This window comes from Phyllosticta citribraziliensis, assembly GCF_038025025.1.
Source record: "Phyllosticta citribraziliensis strain CPC 17464 chromosome Unknown J3D65scaffold_10, whole genome shotgun sequence".
Classification (NCBI taxonomy): domain Eukaryota; kingdom Fungi; phylum Ascomycota; class Dothideomycetes; order Botryosphaeriales; family Phyllostictaceae; genus Phyllosticta; species Phyllosticta citribraziliensis.
Genome location: NW_027117347.1, coordinates 526,973 through 547,020, shown reverse-complemented (window position 1 = coordinate 547,020; position 20,048 = coordinate 526,973). Strand labels below are relative to the sequence as shown.

The 20,048-nt window shown below is 55.2% G+C and overlaps 8 protein-coding genes across 8 annotated transcripts; 4 read left to right on the top strand and 4 right to left on the bottom strand.

Moving 5' to 3' along the window:
• Positions 1–280: 280 nt before the first annotated feature.
• J3D65DRAFT_679437 (uncharacterized protein) lies at positions 281–1,269 on the top strand (the record flags this gene model as incomplete). The annotated part of the gene is made up of 2 exons (XM_066803684.1): positions 281–1,210; positions 1,261–1,269. Exons 1-2 carry the CDS (start codon positions 353–355, stop codon positions 1,267–1,269), a joined length of 867 nt encoding a protein of 288 aa, XP_066652317.1. The 5' UTR covers positions 281–352.
• A 162-nt stretch (positions 1,270–1,431) lies between these two features.
• J3D65DRAFT_633779 (putative vacuolar protease A) lies at positions 1,432–3,445 on the bottom strand. The gene is made up of 4 exons (XM_066801154.1): positions 3,235–3,445; positions 2,992–3,148; positions 2,262–2,916; positions 1,432–2,211 (listed from the first exon to the last, which is right to left on the bottom strand). Exons 1-4 carry the CDS (start codon positions 3,334–3,336, stop codon positions 1,923–1,925), a joined length of 1,203 nt encoding a protein of 400 aa, XP_066652316.1. The 5' UTR covers positions 3,337–3,445; the 3' UTR covers positions 1,432–1,922.
• Positions 3,446–3,615: 170 nt separating this feature from the next.
• J3D65DRAFT_633769 (MFS monocarboxylate transporter) lies at positions 3,616–5,975 on the bottom strand. The gene is made up of 5 exons (XM_066801153.1): positions 5,272–5,975; positions 4,615–5,211; positions 4,403–4,529; positions 4,219–4,349; positions 3,616–4,155 (listed from the first exon to the last, which is right to left on the bottom strand). The coding sequence occupies exons 1-5, from the start codon at positions 5,689–5,691 to the stop codon at positions 3,901–3,903; spliced, it is 1,530 nt and encodes a 509-aa protein (XP_066652315.1). The 5' UTR covers positions 5,692–5,975; the 3' UTR covers positions 3,616–3,900.
• Positions 5,968–7,721, top strand: J3D65DRAFT_61048 (uncharacterized protein). The gene is made up of 5 exons (XM_066798809.1): positions 5,968–6,507; positions 6,569–6,832; positions 7,013–7,326; positions 7,375–7,428; positions 7,481–7,721. The coding sequence occupies exons 1-5, from the start codon at positions 6,421–6,423 to the stop codon at positions 7,650–7,652; spliced, it is 891 nt and encodes a 296-aa protein (XP_066652314.1). The 5' UTR covers positions 5,968–6,420; the 3' UTR covers positions 7,653–7,721.
• Positions 7,722–8,718: 997 nt separating this feature from the next.
• On the top strand, positions 8,719–11,289 carry J3D65DRAFT_61081 (MFS peptide transporter). Its single transcript, XM_066798840.1, has 5 exons — positions 8,719–8,897; positions 8,959–9,279; positions 9,341–10,122; positions 10,180–10,997; positions 11,075–11,289. The coding sequence occupies exons 1-4, from the start codon at positions 8,854–8,856 to the stop codon at positions 10,836–10,838; spliced, it is 1,806 nt and encodes a 601-aa protein (XP_066652313.1). The 5' UTR covers positions 8,719–8,853; the 3' UTR covers positions 10,839–10,997; positions 11,075–11,289.
• A 449-nt stretch (positions 11,290–11,738) lies between these two features.
• J3D65DRAFT_670176 (major facilitator superfamily domain-containing protein) lies at positions 11,739–13,604 on the top strand (the record flags this gene model as incomplete). The annotated part of the gene is made up of 5 exons (XM_066803271.1): positions 11,739–11,886; positions 11,954–11,987; positions 12,083–12,247; positions 12,303–12,783; positions 12,882–13,604. 5 exons carry the CDS (start codon positions 11,739–11,741, stop codon positions 13,602–13,604), a joined length of 1,551 nt encoding a protein of 516 aa, XP_066652312.1.
• Positions 13,605–14,847: 1,243 nt separating this feature from the next.
• Positions 14,848–16,772, bottom strand: J3D65DRAFT_633757 (chaperone protein dnaJ). The gene is made up of 3 exons (XM_066801152.1): positions 16,512–16,772; positions 16,347–16,435; positions 14,848–16,266 (listed from the first exon to the last, which is right to left on the bottom strand). Exons 1-3 carry the CDS (start codon positions 16,584–16,586, stop codon positions 15,171–15,173), a joined length of 1,260 nt encoding a protein of 419 aa, XP_066652311.1. The 5' UTR covers positions 16,587–16,772; the 3' UTR covers positions 14,848–15,170.
• A 27-nt stretch (positions 16,773–16,799) lies between these two features.
• Positions 16,800–19,096, bottom strand: J3D65DRAFT_633754 (isotrichodermin C-15 hydroxylase). Its single transcript, XM_066801151.1, has 4 exons — positions 18,878–19,096; positions 18,338–18,823; positions 17,488–18,284; positions 16,800–17,430 (listed from the first exon to the last, which is right to left on the bottom strand). The coding sequence occupies exons 1-4, from the start codon at positions 18,971–18,973 to the stop codon at positions 17,271–17,273; spliced, it is 1,539 nt and encodes a 512-aa protein (XP_066652310.1). The 5' UTR covers positions 18,974–19,096; the 3' UTR covers positions 16,800–17,270.
• Positions 19,097–20,048: the final 952 nt, after the last annotated feature.

Below are 20,048 nucleotides of genomic sequence, written 5' to 3'. Positions count from 1 at the left end.
GCTCGGTCAAGTGGTCGAAGCGATTGTTCAATCGGTCATCTCTTCTCGCTCTCGTCAACTGAGGTAGCTGGCGACAAGCCAGTAGGGACCATGTGTGTCATAGAGGGAGACACCCGGCTATAGAGTATCTAAATACTAGATGGGCAGGTCGGTGAACATCTAAATCACAAATCCAAAGTGGACATGCATCCGAATAAAGCTGACGTCCATCCACGTACGTTCTCTCCGCCGTGACTCCCAACTCCTTCTCTCAATAAAATCAGCAGCAGAAAAGTAACAACACCAACGTGCATGTCTTCGTAACCACCACTCAATTCAATGTGTCCAGTCCGTCTGCAGCCCGCACGCATGCATGCAAGCTAGGCGCCGGCCCGCCACCTTAACGCACCGCAACGCAACACGACGAGACCCCTGCCGTCGCAGCTGCGCAGCAGCAGCCAACCAGCGCGGGCAGTGCAGTCGAAGCGCCGTCAGACCAATCATCTTCGGGGACGCGATGGTTCGCACCACGGGTACCCGACTGAGCGTGTCTGAGGAGCGCTTCAGAGAGCCGGAGGCGCGAGCTGCGACGTTTGTGGTTACGGCGGTGGTGGAGCGATGCAGGCAGGCGGTCGTCTGGTTGCGAGAAGCACTTGTTCTCTCTCTCTCTCTCTCTCTCTTTCTTCCTGAGTCTGCCTTATCCCTCCACCGCCAACATCGTCAACATCATTGTTGTCGTCGTCGTCGTCTGTCCGGCCACTGTGCGCTCACTCTGTGGCGTGGACTGCTACCATTGAGCCCGTCTGTCTGGCTGCCTGCTGCACTCTCTCCCTCTCGTCCGCCGACTCGACTGGTCTACGGCGCTGCGCTTCAATCCACCGCAACGCAACGCAACGCAACGCGCGCCTCGTCCCCCGCGCGACCTCACCACCGCACCACCACACCAACCACAACACGACAGCCGGCCTGTCCCCCCACCCGCCAAACCACAACAAAAATGACCTTCGAATTCCTCTCGCCCCTCCTGACTCCCGTGGCGCTCGCCACAGTAGAAAAGAACCCGCGCGTCATCGTCATCCTGATCGTGGTGCTAGTCGGGCTGCTGGCGCTGGTCGGCCTGGCATACCTGATCCACTGGCGCACCGAGAAGAATAACGGCACGTGGCCCGGCCCCGTGCCTGTCGTGTCGCGTGTGCTGAAGGAGAGGCGGAAGAGGAGGGACAAGATGAGGGTAGGGAAGGGAGGGGGAGGGGGGAAGAGGTGATGAGGTGATTGTGGGAGGAGGAGTGACGGGGGGGTGAGAGGGAGGGGGAGTGGAGGAGTAGATTTGGGGCAGGGAGGAAAGAGGCGTCGAGGTTGTGAGAGACGGGCGAAGCAAAACTCCACCGAACACTTCCACACTCGCCGCCAGTCGTCAGCGTAACGAGTTGAATCGAATCGAATGGCATCAGTGCTGGTCTCATGACTGCTCTGGTACTTTTGTTGTACTACATTGGTGCAAGTCCTGCTATCAATTACCCACGTCTTCAGCTCAACCAATTTTTCAAAAGGTGGAGGGTATCGGACTTCAATTCAACCTACTTTTGGATGACGCAAAAGGCGCACCCTTCATGTATGCAGCAGACTCGAGTCTAAGAGAGAGAGAAAGAGAGTGAAAGCGGGAAACTGTCAAAAGAGAGACTCGACATGCTTCAATCGTACACGTGGGAAACAAGGTAGAGGAACAGACAGTTTGCAGTCCTGAGAACCGTGCTTTTTGACTTCTGGATGGATCAACAAATGCAAGGAGAGGTGACAAGCAAAACCATACTGCTCCATCTCGCGGCTTTCGGCCAGAGTGAGTGTCGAGCACATTACAATCTACCTACGCTATCACGATTCAACTCGATCAAAGTTGCTCTGTCATTTCCAGTACGCTCATCCTTCTTTTCTCATCTAATCCTTTACTTGGCCTTGGCAAGACCAACGGCGTTGTTGCCGAGGTCGTAGATGGAGTACCACCTGCGAAGGAAGGCGTCGCCCAGGATGGCGAGAGGGCCAGTGGGCTCGGGGAAGTCCATGCCCATGAATGCAGAGATGCATGAGCCCTGGACCTCGAGGATGTAGTCAAAGGCGGAAATGGTGAAGTTGTTGCCGGACAGAGTAAACGTCAGGTCGGGCAGACCGTCACGCTTCTCACAGTCAACGGTGTATTGGCCGTTGAAGCTCTTCTTGGCGCCAATCTCCTTGTTGCTGTCACGCTGTCAGTATTTGATTGCACTGCTCAACAGCGAACGACTTACAGAAGCTCAGCAAGAGTAGAGGGAAGAGCAATGAGGGAGGTACCAGTGTCAAGAATGGCACCGGTGTTGTCGAGGTCGGCAGTCGCGTCACCAAAGGTGATGGAGTCAAGCTCGACCTCCCAGTAGGCCTTGCGCCTCAAGGGGATCTTGGTAACCTCGCCCTCGTACAGGCTCTTGTCAACACCACCAAAGGTGGCGACGGATTCGGAACCTTCATCGTTGGTGTCGCTCAGGTAGAAAGCAAACACGGGCTCGTCGACCAGCTTCTGGTTGACCATGTTGTAGAAAGGAGGGACAATCTTGTTGACACTGATGGTGTCGTATCCAAGACCGAGGATACCGTCGAACCTGCCAAAGGCAAAGGCCAGACCGGGCTCCGAGGTGGCTTCGGCAAAGTCCTGGTTCTTGATCTTGACATCGCCGATGGTAAAGGTGTCCTGGGAGACGAAGCCGCTCAAGCTGCCCGAGCCATAGCGAATCTCGAAGGAGCTGCCGTTCTTGTGGTAGGTCGAGGACGAGCTCGAGTCGTACTTGGTGTGGAGGTAGCAGGCGATGGAGCCGCACTCGGACGACGGCACCCACAGGTTGGAGCTGCCCGTGTCGAGGATGACCTTGAATTCTTGGGGTGGCGTGCCGATGGAGATTTCGGAGAAGTCTGGGGTGATGACGTGAGAAGCCGGCCTCGGAGGTACTTGAAACAGACCATTCGTGATGGCCAAAAGCTACTTACACTGGGCATTCAGGAAGTTGGTAACGGGCACGGGGTGCTCCGAGTCGGCCTCGACGGGCTGAGTCCTGAAGATGTCCTCGACCGAGTTGAGCGGAGGCCTGGAGCCCAGGTACTTTTGGCTGAGCGACTTGACGTGGTCGCCGATGTTCAGGTGCTCCTGGAGCTGTGTGAGCTTTGGCGCAAAGAAGCAGCGACTGGAGCAAACAAGGTGGTCGCGTGGGCAGGCAGGGAGAAGAAGCTTACAAGCTGTTCGCTGAGCGGGACCTTCTTGAGCGGCATCCTGTGGACGGCGGCCGAAGTGGAGCCCAGCAGCGCCGAGGCTGCGAGCAACATAGCACCCTTCATGATTGCGGTGGATATGGAAGGAGAGGTGGAAGTGGACGGATAGATGGAGATGATGGAGTGGGAGAGAGAGGCGAAAGAGAGTGAGATTGACGTTGGGTAGTGATGGCGGGAGGTAGCAAGGTGTGGAGCGTGGAGGCCGGGGAGCTGCCAGGTGCTGGGCTACGGGCCCGTGCGTACGTGCTCCTTCGTCATCTGAGCTGCCCGATGGTCGTTTGTGGTTAGCGCCAACTGATAAGCCGCTGCGGTTCAGGGCACGCGACAAAACGTCAACCGCCGCTTGCTCGAGACTCCTTTTTGATGCAATGTATTCTATCAATGCCGTGCAAATTGCCATCAAATGCCAATGTTGCCTATTTTCCAAGAAATCTTGCTGCTGCGGCCCTTTGACCGCCGTCCGGCTTCCAGTAACGCCAACCCACCCCGGCTAGTTGCTCATGGAAACCAGCACTAGTCCGCCACGCATATTCCATCCCATCTCATTACCATCCACCGCCCGGCCACTTTCGTCTAGACTCGTTCCTCGGTCAATATCCCGTTGTCCGTCCTCCTCCTCGTGGCTCTCTTTTAGATTCTCACGCAAAGCTTCCATCCCGTCTTTGCGATTCGAGCCGCCACCAGCGTGAGAGCGCCGCAGATCAATACTGTGCCTCCCCACATTTGAGCCTTGAGATAGTTTCCATGGTTGTCGCTGACGAGCGCGCCACCGAGAGGAGGCCCGGTCAGACAGGCAAACGACACCATGGAGAAGGCCATTCCGAGCCTGGTCCCCGTCTTTTTGAGGTCCGATGTAAGAGATGACAGAACCGCCGGAAAGAGTCCCTGCAATGGTCAGCATCGATGGATCCCAGCGCTTCGACGCAGTAGGACTTGGACATGACTGACCTGTACGCCGGCAGCCGATAATCCGACAATGACTGTAAACGGATAGAGCCCTGTTTGGCTACTAACGCCGGACCATGCATAAATGAGTATGCCAGTTGAAAATGCACTTGGAATGATGAGATTCATGGGCCCTGCCAACCATCAGCTATCCCATTCGTTCGGTTGCCTCCAGACCAAGACAAACCTGTTACGAGATCGCTCAAGAGGGGCAGAGCTATGCGACTGATGTACCCAACTCCGTTGAGGACCATGAGAAGGTTGAGGGACTGCGTATAGCCCAACCCAATGACATCTCTGCTGTACGCGCTGATCTGACGGTCTGTCAGCATTTGGAGACCAACACTCGAACACTTGAGAAATATCCCGGCTCGACGTCACGCGAAAGCTGTAACTTACGTAGAAAAAGACAAAATAAATGCCCCAAAAATTCAAAAACATTCCCAAGCAGTACAACAGGTACGTCATGTCCTTGAATGCTGCCCAGTCTACCAACGCACCGGACTTGCGTGGGGGCAGGCGGGCCTTGAGGAACGTGGCGGCAAACAATGAAATGGCCATGGAGAAGAATCCCAAGACCCGCACCGTCCATCCAAATCCGATCTGTGGCAAGAGCTGTCGGACCATGACTGGGTATATCAGACCGCCGGTACAGGAGCCCGACGCAGCGATGCCAATGGCCAGTGACCTGCGCGTCGAAAAGTACGTGGCAACCACCGACATGGCAGGAGTAAAGACGAGTCCGCCACCGAGGCCAGTCAACACGCCCTGGGCGAGGAAGAATTGCCAGAACTCCTTGCAGATTGAAGTCATGAAGATGCCCAAGAGGTTCATGCAGACGCCGAGGATGTATGTTTGGCGGAAGAGGCCGTAGTCTGTGGCACGACCGCTGAAGGCGCCGATGACGAAGAGGAAGAAGGTCTGGCACGTTCCTATCCACGAGATGGTAGACGCAGGCACGTCGAGCGTCGAAGTGTAGTATGCTTGAAATGCTCCCTATCTCTTGTTACTAAAAGGAGACTCTGACGACGAGAGCACAGGAACTGGTTGACGAACGAACGAATTGACAAAACCCCATGTGGCACATATCGTGGCATGGCCCGACAGAGCAATTGTCCATGCATGCCATCCGCCATTGGGAGGCGGCCCGGGGTCGGCAGTCGAGGCCGTCGACTTGACCTTGGACAGTATTCGATTGACAGCACCGGCCGGCGTCGCCTTGTTAGGACGGTCCTGATCCCGGGCCGTTTCCACCTTTTCCAGGTCTACGGGGTCTTTGTGGTGGCGGTCCTCGCGGTCTATAGAGTTGCGGTCAGTGCCATGCACATTGTCTGGCGACCGCGATCCAGGAGTAGCTACCCCGCTGGCGGGCTCCATGTCCTTGTCGCAGGAGAGCTTATGTTCGGGAGTGTCCGACATGATGGCGTGCGAAAAATGGAGGGATGAGCACCAGGGCCAGAAGGAGGGGGAGAGCATCCCGGCTTCTTTTTAGCATCCCCCAGGGCCCACGGCCTATCTGGCGCCTGTGGAGTCATAGAGACTACGGCTAGCCGTGATCGGCAACACAGGGTGCGCTTTGGGTATGCGGAGGGAGATGTGGGCGGAGAAGTTGAGCTGGATTGTGCCGTTGGTCCGATTGCGGAGCTCGAGAGGGCGTCTTGGGCCAGTAGTACCGTCGTTGGACTGCAGGGCTGACATTTGGCATCATGTGCTAGCCATTGGCCGCTCGAGACGGCGTCCCAGCGGTGGGTAAAGGGAATAGCATTGCCGGGAATAAGTGCGCGTCAGACGTAACAGTGGCACCGTCTGTGATTGGGCCAAGCTCTTGATCGGTGTCTACCATGTTCGTATCCAGCATAGTCGGGGACTCATGACTGTGTTGAAGAGTAGAGAATGGCACGCCCTGCGTGCGACAAGGAGAAAATGTGACTACACGATCCATGGTGGCCTCGTCCCACGACGGAGCAAAAGCTGCCGCAGGCTCGTAGAGTCAGAGAGAAAAGCGGGCGTACCTGATGAGGCTCTTGGGGGGTTAGGAAATGGTTCAATGGTGGACCAATCAGCCTCTATCGCAGGTTTTTCTTCGGCAGCGTTACCGCCTTGATCCCCGCGACCTGACCGACGCCGCCTCGGCTGGAGACGACCCTGCCCGATCACCCAAGGAACCAACTGCACAACACCGCTGCCCTGCCCTGCCCTGTCCTGATGGCAAACGCCTGGCAAGCTGCCCGCGCTCGTCTCGCGCACCCCTTTCGCCTCGTCGGCGAGGCTGGCTGGATCTATCCCTTCTGGGTATGACGACACAACCTTTTGTCTGCGTCTGTCTGTCTCGCTCACGCATAACGAACGACAGGGAATCTGGTACTATGTCACGAACCCGTTCCTTTTTCGCTACCTTAAGGGTCGCATGTTGCCCTGCTTCCTCCTGTCGCTTTTTGTCCTCGCCAACCTGTTCGTCTGGGCCTACCTGCCCCAAGTCGCCTTGCTCTACCTTTTCCACCGCGAAGCTGCCTGGTTCAATGCCACGGTGCTGGTGCTGAGTGAAGGCGCCGCCATCGTTGCATTGCTGTTTGAGTGCTTTTTCGTCGACGAGACCCAGGTCGACATTTTCGATGCGGTACGTACAGAATTACCCTTTGGGTTTCCCGCCCGCCTGGAGAGCCCATGTCGCCGTAAAGTTACGACCCGGGTAATCCACGGCCACGTCTGCATTCCAATGCAAGGAAGGGTGCCGTGAAGGGGAATGCAATTCTAGAATCCAGCCTGGTCTCTTGAACTTTTGCTTACACGTTGTCAGGTCCTTGTTGCAGAAGGCTACGATTACCTCGTGGCAACTCGTCGCCATGTCGAACCTGAAGGCCGCGACCCAGGCAATCGACTTGGACCTCAGGAGCACCATGCTGTCTATTACCCATTCAGTCTTCGCCAAACGATAGAATTCATCGTCTTGCTGCCACTCAACTTTATCCCCGTTGTTGGTTCCCCGATGTTCATCTTTCTCTGCGGCTACCGCGCCGGCCCTCTCCAGCAGTACCGCTACTTCAAGTTCCTCGGCATGGACAAGAAGGCTCGGAAGCAGTACGTGAGATATCACCGCTGGAAATACACATGGTAAGTGGATCTGTCAATGCTGAATGATCAGTTTACTGACACAACCAGGTTTGGCACTGGAGCACTCCTTCTCCAGCTTATTCCAGTTCTTAACATGCTCTTGTAAGTCGACATTGGAACCTAGACCCTGCTGAGTCTAATTTTGCCCCACTAGCCTCCTCTCGACCACAGTTGGTTCTGCTCTCCTTGCCATCCAGCTGGAGGAAAAGAGAATCAGAGCTCATGGCGAGATCGCGCAAGAGCACACCACCGATGAGGAAGCCAGCGATGACCCGCCTCCGTATTCCGACGAGGGTTCGCCCCAAGGATACGGGACAATCGCTTGAAGCGCTCCATCACGATAACCTTGGTGCGTGGACCTGTCTGAGAAGACTTGAGGTCTCATGTCCATGGCAAGAAACGACCGTCTTTCCAAAAAGAGATTGTGGAACGTACCTGACGAGATGACCATTTTGACGACAAGGTTTTGAAAAAAGCCACGAGATTGTAAATAGAGACTTGTGAGCATGTATTTGGGAGCATGAGGTTGGTATTACCAAACCCAGGATAGTTTGAGTTGGGATCATTCACCTGATTTGCAAGCGACAAGAGGATGGCAAGTTTACAGGGAGACGAGAGAAAGTTGTACTATAATGTAAGCGCAAGACGGAGATCATGTCTATAGTGACGCATCGATTGAGATTTTTCTGGAAGACGTTCATTTTCACTTTGCCATGTCCTGTGAAACTGGCAGTCCTGGGGTTTCTTCCAAAGACAGCCACCTTGCCAAGGTCCATTGCTGTCTGTAGCTAGCGTGGCTTCGGGTTACCTCTTTTAGCTCTCAGCCCAGGGCGGCTCGCTTAGTCCCGCTCGTGGAGTCTGCAGGTCGACGAGACGTCTCGTCTGCAGGAACACGTTCCGTCATTCTTTCTCTTCTGATAGTTAAGAGGTTCACATCGCTGTCGGCCGCTCTCATCGTTCGTGACATGATCGGGCAGCTTCAAAATCTCCAAAATCTTTGACGCTTGGGGGGGCTATTGACGCATTCTTCCGGCCAGTCCGGAAAAGGAGCTTGGACGCATCAAAGCGACATCTCGTCTGCTACCTAGATGCGGCGTCCGCCTGCAACACCTTCTTCCTTCTCCCCACGAACCCCCCTCGTTTATATTGCGATATATATGCCGACCGACGTGATCTTCGGCTGCTCATCTCTCGCCATCTCTTTGCAGCAGTCTTTATCTGATCTGCGTATCCGCGCGCCGCGTCAGCACATCTAAAACCACCACGTGTTCGCTTCCGTCGACGGCTGCAATCTCGCATTTGCTCTTTGCTCGAGCGCAGAGTACACGGCCAGCGATGGAGTGAAGCCTTTTGGGGCGTCAAAGAGTTTGTTTGCGCAGGTTTAACTTGGTCGTTTGCACCGAAGCATGGTGCCCCCTTTTGCAGCGGCCGTCGGCGGCCGCGACGCCTCCTCCGGCCGTGGAGACTACGACCCCGTTCCACAACGCGAGGCGGACGTCGAGCTCGACATCTTCGTCGACGGCGGCGATGGTGCGCGGAAGGCGGGGCGGGAACGCTCCGTCGCACGGTATGTATGCGCGCCTGCGTGCCCGACCTTGCAGCCCTGAGCTAACGGCACTCGCTGCATCGCAGGCGGACCCATGGCTCAGCGGACGGCTTTTCTGGGCCGGCCGGCGAGTCCAGCGCCATTGACGCGACGACGCAGGCGGCCGGCGCGGGCAAGGAATCGCTGGACTCCGACGGGGGCGACTACGACCTGTCGCTCGACGACGACGTGCCCACGGACGCGGAGCGGCGCTCGCTGCGAAAGGTCCCGGATCGCCTGCCGTGGAGCGCGTCGCTGATTGCCATTGTCGAGCTCTGCGAGCGCTTCGCCTACTACGGCCTCTCTGGGCCGTTCCAAAACTACGCCGCCAACCGGTATCATGACCCGAGCGGGCTTCCAGGCGCCATGTAAGTACGTTCCGCTTCACCTCGCACACCCGGAACCAAGGGCGCTGACGTCTTGGGCAAGTGGGCTGGGCCAGCACGGGGCGACGCTGATGAACAGCTTCTTCGCCTTTTGGTGCTATCTGACTCCGATCGTTGGCGCCGTCGTGGCCGATCAGTATCTGGGCAAGTACTACACGATTGTTTACTTTGCCATTGTTTACATGGTTGGCATCGTCATCTTGTTCCTCACTTCGCTCCCATCGTCAATAGAGGCCGGGTATGCTTTTCCAGGACTGCTGGTAGCCATTATTGTGATTGGGCTTGGAACCGGTGGCATCAAGAGCAATGTGTCTCCCCTGATTGCCGAGCAGTATGAAGAGACAAGCCAGCGCGTCAAGACGTTGCCCAGCGGCGAAAGAGTCATCATCGACCCGGCCTTGACGATCCAACGCATCTACATGGTCTTTTACATGGCGATCAACATCGGGTCGCTGTCGGCGCTTGCGACGACAACCATGGAGCTTCGGGTCGGCTTCTGGGCAGCATACCTGCTGCCGCTGTGCATGTTCATGGTTGGCTTCGTCGTGATTGTGCTGGGCAAGCGCAGATATGTCATCAAGCCGCCCTCGGGGTCCGTCGTCGCGAACAGCTTCAAGGCTCTCTACATTGGCTTCGTGAACGGAGGGACCTTGGAGGCTGCGAAGCCGTCGCGCTGGAGCAGACACACCACGCCAAGAGACATTCCGTGGGACGACAAGTTTGTCGACGAGCTGCGGCGCGCGCTCCGGGCATGCAAGGTCTTTTGCTTCTACCCAATCTACTGGGCTGCCTTTGGCCAAATGTCCAATAACTTTGTGTCGCAAGGTGAGATATTCTTTGCAGACGGACATGGTACCACGACCTGCTGATAACGCTTTGCAGCCGGCCAAATGCAGTTGCACGGCATCCCCAACGACATGATGCAGAATCTGGACCCCCTGTCCGTCATCTGCCTCATCCCGCTGATGGACCGCTACGTCTACCCGTTTCTGCGGCGGCGCGGCTTTGCCATGAAGCCCATGGCGCGCATCACGTTTGGCTTCGTCTTCGCTTCGCTGGCCATGGTGTACGCAGCGTTTCTGCAGTCCGTCATCTACGGCAGCCCGCCATGCTTCGCGTCGCCGTCGACGTGCGCAGCCGCCCGGCGCCCCAACGGATCATATGCGCCCAACCAGGTGCATGTGCTGGTGCAGACGCCGGCGTACCTGCTGCTCGGGGTGTCGGAGATTCTGGCGAGCGTGACGGGGCTGGAGTGGGCGTTCACGCAGGCGCCGGCCAGCATGAAGAGCTTCATCATGAGTCTTTTTCTACTGACGACGGCGCTGGGCGCCATGCTGGGCGCGATGGTCAGCCCGTTTGCGCGCGACCCGCTGCTCGTGTGGCTGTACGCGGGCCTAGCCGTGGCGTGCATCGCGACGGCGGGCGTGTTTTGGCGGCTGTTCAAGAAGTACAATGACGAGGGCGAAGGAGAGCATGGAGAGGCGCAGCAGCAGCAGCACCCGGCCAAAGACGACGCCAGTGAGGCGGGAGGGCTAGCATGAGGTGGACGCAGTGTCGGAACCACGGGACGAGCCCATGTCCACGGCTTGTTTGGCCGGCCGGCGCATGAATGCTTCTCGGAAGGCTCAAGAAACAGGCAGTCTTGGAGCCAAGAAGTGAGGCTTTGGCGTTTGATGAAGACGGATAAGATGGCGCGCGAGGTATGTTTCACAATGGGGATGGGATGACCCAGGGGGATGTTTGGAGAGAGGACGGATTTTCTGATGGAGCCTTGTAGGAACCTAGAAGAATGGAACAAAACACGGCGTCCGGTAACGAAGTGTGTCTGTCAGTGCCAGTCTCGAAACGGTCGTGGTGACGCTCGAGGGAGTCTCTCACCGGCGACGGCCCAGACGCGTTGAAGCCGAGAGGACGACAAGTAGCAGTGGAGAAGAACCTACGTCAGCGGGTATAAGAAAGTCGCAAAGGGTGTAGCCGAGAGCTTCGATCGTCTTGTCGGTAAAGCCGAGGGCTGGGCGTCTGGGGGCGTCTGGGGTAGTCGTTTACGTGTTCCCGTGGCGTCCACTCAGCGGGCGTGGCGGCCTTTCTCACCTGGCGCGCGGGTCTCCCTTCGTTTGCACCTCGACTCAACATTTTCATCCTCGACCCGACTGGTCCATGGGTCCATGTCCGCATCCCGTCCGTCACACGCCTCATTCTCCTCGACCTCTCGTCACGTCACCACATCCCCCCCGGTCGCCGGCAATGCGCTGCCAAAGCTTAACTAGCCCAAAGTTTTCTTGGGACTTCTTGGTGTTTGCTCCGTCCTTAATACTCACCTATCCGTCTCGTCGCCCTGCCCTTTGAGCTGTTTCCTAGGGCTGCGCATGCGTCGCCTGGATCACTGCTGTTTCCCCCCTTTCTATCCACCTTTTCTCTCCCTCAAATTCTCATCGCCAAAAATGTCCACAGACGACGCAGAAAAGGCCTACAATGACGTCCACGTCGACAATGCCTCCATCTCCGCCCCCACTCCGATAGACCCAATCGTGGAGAAGCGCGTCGTGCGCAAACTCGACCTCCATGTGGTGCCTCTCCTCATGACTTTGTGTAAGTGGCTTACAAAGCCTGTGCCGTGTGCCGACGAGAGCATGGTGGCTAACGAATCACTGGTCAGATCTCCTCGCCTTCCTGGACCGGTCCAACATTGGGTAAGCTGAGCAAACGGGCGCCACTTCACATGAACCCTTGACCCGTAGTAAGCCCTCCCGCGTGCGGTGCCATGCTGACGGGCGCAAAATTGTAGCAACGCCAAAGTCGCCGGGATGAATGACGATCTTGGATTGGACAGCGACGAGTATGATTGGCTGTTGACCATTTTCTACATTTCCTACATCATCTTTGAGTTCCAGGCTCTCATGTGGAAAGTGGTCCCGCCGCATATATGGGCCGGGCTCATGGTCTTGGGATGGTGTGTATCACTGATCTTTTCCGACAAGAGTCGACAGTATTGCTAACTTTCCCAGGGGGCTCGTCTCGACATGCCAAGCCGCAGTGCACAATTGGCAGGGCATGATGGCTCTGCGCTTCTTCATGGGAGTGTTTGAGGCCGGCTATGGGCCTGGCATCCCGTACCTGCTCTCGTTCTTCTATCTGCGCCACGAGCATGGCTTCAGATCAGGACTTTTCCTGTCGGCGGCCCCGCTCGCAAACACCTTTGCTGGCGCACTGGCGTACGGCATCACGAGCGGAAGCGACGAACCTATCGCAAACTGGAGACTCTTGTTCCTCGTCGAGGGATTGCCCACCATTGTCATGGCGGCCGTCTCCTTCTTTTTCCTGCCAGATTCGCCCGAAAAGGCCAGGTTCTTGACTGATGACGAGAAGAAGGTGGCGCGCGCCAGAGGAGTGCGCCAGACGGGCACGCCCGGCGAGGCACGCATCGGCAAAATCGTATGGAAGGACGTGGTCGACACACTGTTGGACCCCAAGTGTTGGCTCACCGCCGTAAGTGACGCCTGGTGTGGTTGATGGACAGACTCAGCCACGCACACCACAGCCACTCCGCTCTGCAGCAGGCTAACAGTGAATCCTCCTGTCCGCAGCTCATGTACTTCTCCTGCAACGTCTCGTTCGCGTCACTTCCGGTATTCCTACCCACAATCCTCCACGAGATGGGCTTCACCGCCATCAACGCGCAAGGGCTGACGGCGCCGCCCTTCTTCCTGTCGTTCCTCATCACGCTGGCGACGACATACATCACCGACCGCACGCAGCAGCGCGCCTACATGATCATGGCGCTGACGCTCGTGGGCGGCATCGGCTACGTGCTGCTGGCGGCCACCGACAGCGTCGGCGTGCGCTACACGGGCGTGTTCCTGGCCGCGGCCGGCATCTTCCCGGCCATCGCTAACGTGCTGCCGTGGGTCAGCAACAACCAGGGCTCCGACACGCGCCGCGGCATGGGCTTCGTCATCCTCAACGTCGTCGGCCAGTGCGGGCCCGTCCTAGGCACGCGCCTCTACCCGGACTCGGACGCCCCCGACTTCACCAGCGGCCATGCTACGTGTGCCGCCTTCATGTTCTTCACCACCGCCCTGGTCATCGCGACTAGGTTCCTGCTGAGCTACGAGAACCGCAAGCTGGATGAGAAGTACGGCACCCTTGCCGAGCAGCGCGAGCGCCGCGAGGCCGAGATTGCCAAAGCGGCGGCCGTGGCGGCGGGGCCTTCCACTGCGAGTGCCGCTGAGGGCGAGGCCGAGGGCCCGCGGCAAACGCTGGACGAGGGCCTCGAGAACTACGGGCCCATGTTCCGATATGTTTTGTAAGAATTGTTTGGGGTCCTAGACTGAGGTAAGACTGCTTTGATGACCTTGACTGTTTTGGATCTTTGCGCCAGGGGAAGGACTGGATAGCTCCCTCCTGGATGAATGGACGAAAGAATGAGTGGGATGGATGATGGCTTAGAGGCAAGGGAAGATTGCATGCTTGCATCGCGTTGTCCACCCTACATACATACACTGAGACGGACCGACCCAAATTGGATACCCCGACGACGACGGACGACGTTGTCGACTCCCTACATATACCATCAGTACCCAACTATCCATATATTCTCCTTCGGCACCGACGGCACGACTTCTTTTTACTTTCCATCTCACTCATGACCGGAATGACTTATGTTTTCTTTTCTATTTGCCTTTCATCTTCTTCTCAAACCCTTTTTTCGGTTTCTCTTGTTTTTGTTATTTATTTCCTCCATTTCCGCTTTTCTTCCTCCTCTTCTTCAAGACTGCACAAATTCATCCACTTTGCCGCCCTTTGCACGCGCACGCGTGTTTGTATATATGGGACCGCATGGCCTTTGGCCATTTCGTTTCCTCATCTCCCTTCCCTATCACGACGACTACGCCACCAGCTTTTCGGAGTACAAGAGGTTTCTAGTTTACGCAAGAGAGAGAGGGGGCGTTTGCTTGGACAAGTATTACTATGTCGCTTTTCCGTCTTCAACAAAGACTGGAGTCGAAGCTGCTCTGCACTGCGCTGCATACGTGTGCAGTACAGTAGTTACCTCATAGCTCCAATGGTCTAGGTACCTTCGTGGGTAGACAGTCAAAGCGAACGGACAGGACAGAGCACCTACAAACCCACCAATCAATCAATCTCAGTCTCTCGTCGACCCCCGGGCCAAACCTGCCCTTTCCATACCGTCCCGTCCCGTCGTTTTTATCTTCTCCTGCTACACACTTTACGTTACGTACAGCTGCTGCGGTGCCCTGACTCGCGAATGTAGTGACTGGGGTTGTCGTGTGAGAGCTCGCCTAAGATATAGAGAGTTTAGTAAGAGAAGGAGAGACAAAGTTTGACGCCACAGCCCGCGGTAACCGCGCGCGCGGGTAGGCACGCGGGTAGCCGCCCGCCTCATCCGTCCCCGGCCTCTTGCGATCTGATCACTTTGGGTCAAGTGCGTAGATGATTGTGGAGATGGAGTGCTGGAGCACTACGGCACAGCGGGCTGGTTCTTGGGAGTCATTGCGGTCTGAAGGCTGGCTGGACTGGACATGCGCGGTGTGTCGCTCGCTCGCACGTACAGGCAGGTGTTTCCTGATTGGGTCGGCTGTTGGTCCTCTCGCTTCATACATGTCGAGGTACCTTGCTGTCTTAGGCGGGACAGTTGACTATCTCCATGTCGGCAGCAACTCGACAGCAACACCCCAAAGCAGGGGCACGGTTTCTGGACGACGTGGAATCGCAAAGGGTATATTGTTTGGTGGCGCCGTACCGCACCGTCTCCCGTCCATCTATAACAACCACGGCGGCCAGCCATTTTGAGGCCAGCAGGAAAGCCCGCAACACCACGCCCCTATCTATCAATGTACTCTCATACCAACTCTCTACAGCTCGTCGTGCGCACTCGCCTCGACAATGACGGGCCTTCCCGAGTCTTTGAACAGATCCACGCCCACCTTGGCGCGCCACTTCTCCCATGTGGCCCAGAAGTCGCCCTCCATGGCCTCGTCCATCATGTCCGGCAGCACCACGACGTACTCGACGAGCAGGTTGCCGAAAGCGAGTGGGTCGCCTTCCGCGTCCGACTGCCAGATGGGCATGCCCTGGCCCTCGACCATCTCGACCGAGCCTGGTTGAATGACAGCTCCACGCGGTCGGCTTAGCCGCACGACGTGGCCGTCGAGGTGCGTAATGTTGCGGGCCCAGTCGCCCATCCACGCCTCGCGGAGCGAAAGCACCTCGCGCCAGAAGAGATCCTTGCCCTTGCGACGGAAAAAGGTGCCGTCGGTGCGGGCAATGTGTTCGTCCTCTGCGCCGTCTGGTCCCAGGACGGGTTCCTTTTCGACGAGCTGCACGATGAGGTCGCCGGCGATCCAGTCGGGGTTCTCGTCGGCCTCGTTCTCAAACGACACGCGCGCGCCCTTGGGCATGCCGCGCTCGACGTGCACCGTGAAGCTCTCGGGCTCCTTGGCGACACGCGCGCCGCCGCACACGTTGCACTTGTGGCGCACCGTCTTGCCCTTGCCGCCGCACGCATCGCATGTCCCTTGGACCTGCTGGAAGATGCCCGGCGCCAGCATGTGTTTCTGGATGCGCATACCACGCCCACCGCACACATCGCACACGTCGACCTCCCCGTCCTCGCTGCCGCTGCCCTCACAAGCCTCGCAGACATGGTCCTTTTCAATCGTAAACGTCGTCTCGCCCCCGTTGTAGAATTCGCGCAGCGGCACCGCCAGCCGTACTTCCATGTTGGGTCCTCGCCGCTCGCCGCTGTGGTGTCCAAAGTGCCCGGAGCCGCCGAAGAAGCGCGAGAAGAGGTCGAAGGGGTCGTGTGCGTGCCCAGGGCCGCGCCCTTGTTTGTGCTTGGTGAGTCCGTCGTGCCCATACTGGTCGTAAATCTTGCGCGTCTCGGGCTCGATGAGAGCTTCGTAGGCCTCGGCAATGGCGACGAAGCGCTCCTGAGCGGTTTCGTTGTCTCTGGGCGACGTTAGACGATGACGTAGAGAGGGATTTGAAGGTAGTCTTCATCTGGTGGAATCGAGGTTATGGCAACGTACGGGTTCTTGTCAGGGTGATATTGTTTGCTCAGCTTGCGGTAAGATTTGCGAAGCTCGCGGTCCGAGGCATCTCTTTCGACTCCGAGCAGCTGCGCGCGCGTCAGTTTTGATTTCCCAAATACTCCCCGAGGACAGGGTCCAATTGAGGGCATTCCGCAAGCCTACCTTGTAGTAGTCTTCAGCACACAATGCCAGCAATGGCAGCGTGCAGAGCAGAAGTATAAAGCTGAAGAAGAGCATCGTTTCGGAGTGCGTAAATACGACAGAGTGAGGGGGAAAACAAAAAGTGCAGCGTCGGCCTCAAAGCTCAGCCAAGCCCTACATGAGACCGGACGCGGAATGCCACAACCTGAAAGGCGCACGCCAAATATCTTTGGCTTGGGGCGTTGTGGAAGTGAACTTTGAGAGCTTGAGTGCAGCACGAGTTGGCGACGTTTGGAGAGCTGCCAGATTGACCACATTGCTGATATCGGCTAATGCCCGGCAGGACAGGGATCAGGGTACCACCTTTCTGGGACTGGAAGGGACCTGACATCACAAACCCATTCCTACTCCTGCGGCTCATGCCCCCCGTCCTTTTTAAATACTCATCACCCTCGGCTTCTGATGATACGGCCTCCTCTGTGGCTGTCGCGCGGGCTTGTCCGCCTTGTTTGTCTCATGGCTTGAAGTCTACTTGCTAACACAACTCAAGCCTATGCAGACTCCTTGCACGTTAAGTCACAGGGGGTAACACATTTCAACGGCCAACGATCCAACTCATCATCACCACAGTGGGTGTCGAAAGAAATGAGATTCCCCGGGTCTAGCTGCAGCAACAGACCGCAGCCCCCTGCGCATCTGGGATGGTAGACGACTGCTCCTTAGGCGTCACTGCAATGAAGGATGGCTGCTCCCTAAACGTACCAGTGGCGCCATTATGGTTTACTGGACGGAAACAGGCCTCAGCCGAACCTGCATAGCAGGCTTCTCCCACAGGAGAAAGAGCTTCTGGTTGAGCCAGTCAAAGTCCGGATCGACCATCTCAATGTCGAATTCAAACAAGACGCGAGCCAAGATGACGCGCATCTCTGCGTAAGCAAGACTGAGAAACATTAGCCACTCGCAAGACCGAGTCGCGCCAACCTAAGGGAGTACAAACTTTTTGCCAATGCAGTTTCGCGGACCGTTCGAAAAGGGCATCATGACCGACTTTTTGTCATTTTTGAATTTCTCATCTGCGTCGTCCAGCCACCTCTCGGGGATGAAAGAGTTGGGCTCGACAAAGTTGCGGCTGCTGTGGTACGCCGGGTATTGAGACATGTATACGGACGTATGACCTGGGACAAAATATCCAGAGACTTGTTCTCCGCCCTCCGGAACCGATCTCGGGAAGCCCGTTGCTACTGGGGGATAACATCGCATGCCTTCGGTGAGGACTGCCAGCAAATACGGCAGATGCTGGACAGCTTCGATCGTGATCTCGTTCGAGCTGCGGAAAGCCTCGCGCACTTCTTTGACCACCTTCTTCATCTTGTCCGGATTCTTAAGCAGGAGATACGTCGTCCCTGATAAGGTGGTCGCTGTGGTCTCACTACCAGCCGTGAGGAAGACACCGGCATTCGCGTCCAACTCATCTCGGGTGACGGCCTTGCTCTCCGGCTGCTTCTGCACCAGAGTGATGAAGTCTGGACGCTCCGTCTCCGTGTTCAGACGCTTCGTTACTTTGGCCCGGGCGTTGTTGAAGTGTTCAACCGATTTGTTGATCTTGTCCTTAGGCATGAACGTCATGTAAAACTTCTCGACAAGGCTGTGGTATCTCAGGGCGGTGCGCATCGTAACAGCCTTGAGGTTACCAAGGACCGTCGCAACGTAGTCGTGGTAGTCATCATTCTCGAGACACCCAAAGCCCTCGCCAAAGATCAGGTCGCCAACAATGTCAAATGTGGCAAAGTTGTACTGCAGAGCGTCAGGATGCTCCCAAGGCGTTACACCTTGACTGGAAAACTTACGTATTTCACGAGATCAAGCGACTCTCCATTTTCCGTCTTCTCTCGCAGCCTCCGCATGAGCAAGCCAACGTATCTCTGAATCAGCGGCTCTTGGTCTCGCAATGCCTTGTCCGAAAAGGCGTTGGAGAAGACGCGACGCACACGAGAATGATCTTGTCGGTTTGCTGAGATAATTGAACGCACTCCGTTGACAGACTTTGGGAAGAATTGGGTGTCCTTGCCAAATTCCTCCTTCTTGCCGCCACGGAAGCCGTAGATCTCCTGCCATGCGGTCTCGCCGGTGATGAAGGAGAGCTCGTTGGGAGCAACGCGGACCACCTCCCCATAGTGCTCATGGGCATCGTTGACAACTTGCAGAATTTTGCCTTGTGAAAGGGCAAACGCATAAGGAATTCGACTGGCGGCGAAGAGCTTCGGACCTGGAAACTTGCGAAGCGGGTGAAAGTAAATGTTGTATATGGCCAGCGAGACGTGATAGAGGATGGACTGCCGCTCAAATCAGTACACACAATAGCCCTCGCAAGAATCGAGCATGCCAACCAGGGAAACCACTCCGCCCAGGAGCTTTATGGCTGAGACGTTAAGCCACTCGCGACTCGCAATGGAGCTCACGCCGAATCCTGTTCGCGGATCCATTTTTGAACGACGGGTAGTTGTACTGAATGCTTCTTGTGCCTCTCCAAAGTTTTATTGTTGGGGGCCGTTCATGATCTGGATGTGAGGGCGCATGAATGGGTCAGGAGGCACAGCAAGTTATATATTTGCTTGGGACTTGTGGATGCACTCAAGTGGACCAGACTAGACAGTGATACTCAAATAATCAGGGCACAGCCAGTTTCAGTAACTTATATAATTAATACTAAGTCTAAGGTCTATTAGGCTAGGATAACTAATTAAAGTACTACTCCTAATATTCTACTATATATATAACTTCTATCCTATAGCTTACCTCCCTTTTTCTTAAAGTTAATACTAGAGGATTAGCTTTACTAAGCCTAGATCTTAAAAGTAAATCTCTAGTCTATTAGAGTATACTTAAAGTACCTTTTCTACTATATAAATTATCTTATACTAGTAAATAGAATAAAAGTAATATTAAATAAGTTACCTCCCCTATTACTATTTTAATAAAAGTATACTACTATCCTTAGATATATTAGACTATCTTTAGGTCTATTAAATAAAAGAGTAATACTTAGGATACTATCTATAAATAAGTAGCTAGTAAAGGAAATACCTTTATTATTATCTTATTATTATTATAATAGTAGTTATAAATAAAAGGAAACTAATTATACTAAATATAGGGTAATAGGGAGATATATCTTTAGTTTATATCCTCTATATTATTAGTATTAATAATTATCTAGGAATTCCTAGTCTATTTAATAGCTATAGCTAATTTACTATAACCCTTAGTAATCTTTATATACTTCTTAGTAGTTACCTACTTAGTACCCTTCTTAATAATAATAGGGTTAACCTTATTATTATTAGACTTATCTACTATTATATTAACTTTTATACCTTTAACTAGCTACTTAGGAGTCTTCTTCTTAGGACTATTAGGTTTAGCTAACTTTAGTAGCTTAAGATTAATAAGGTTTACTATAGTAGAATTATATTAATTCTCTTTATTAGCTACCTTTATAAGGTTATTATAGATAGCTATATATTTACTATACTCTTAGAGAAGCTCTAGAGTTAAAGT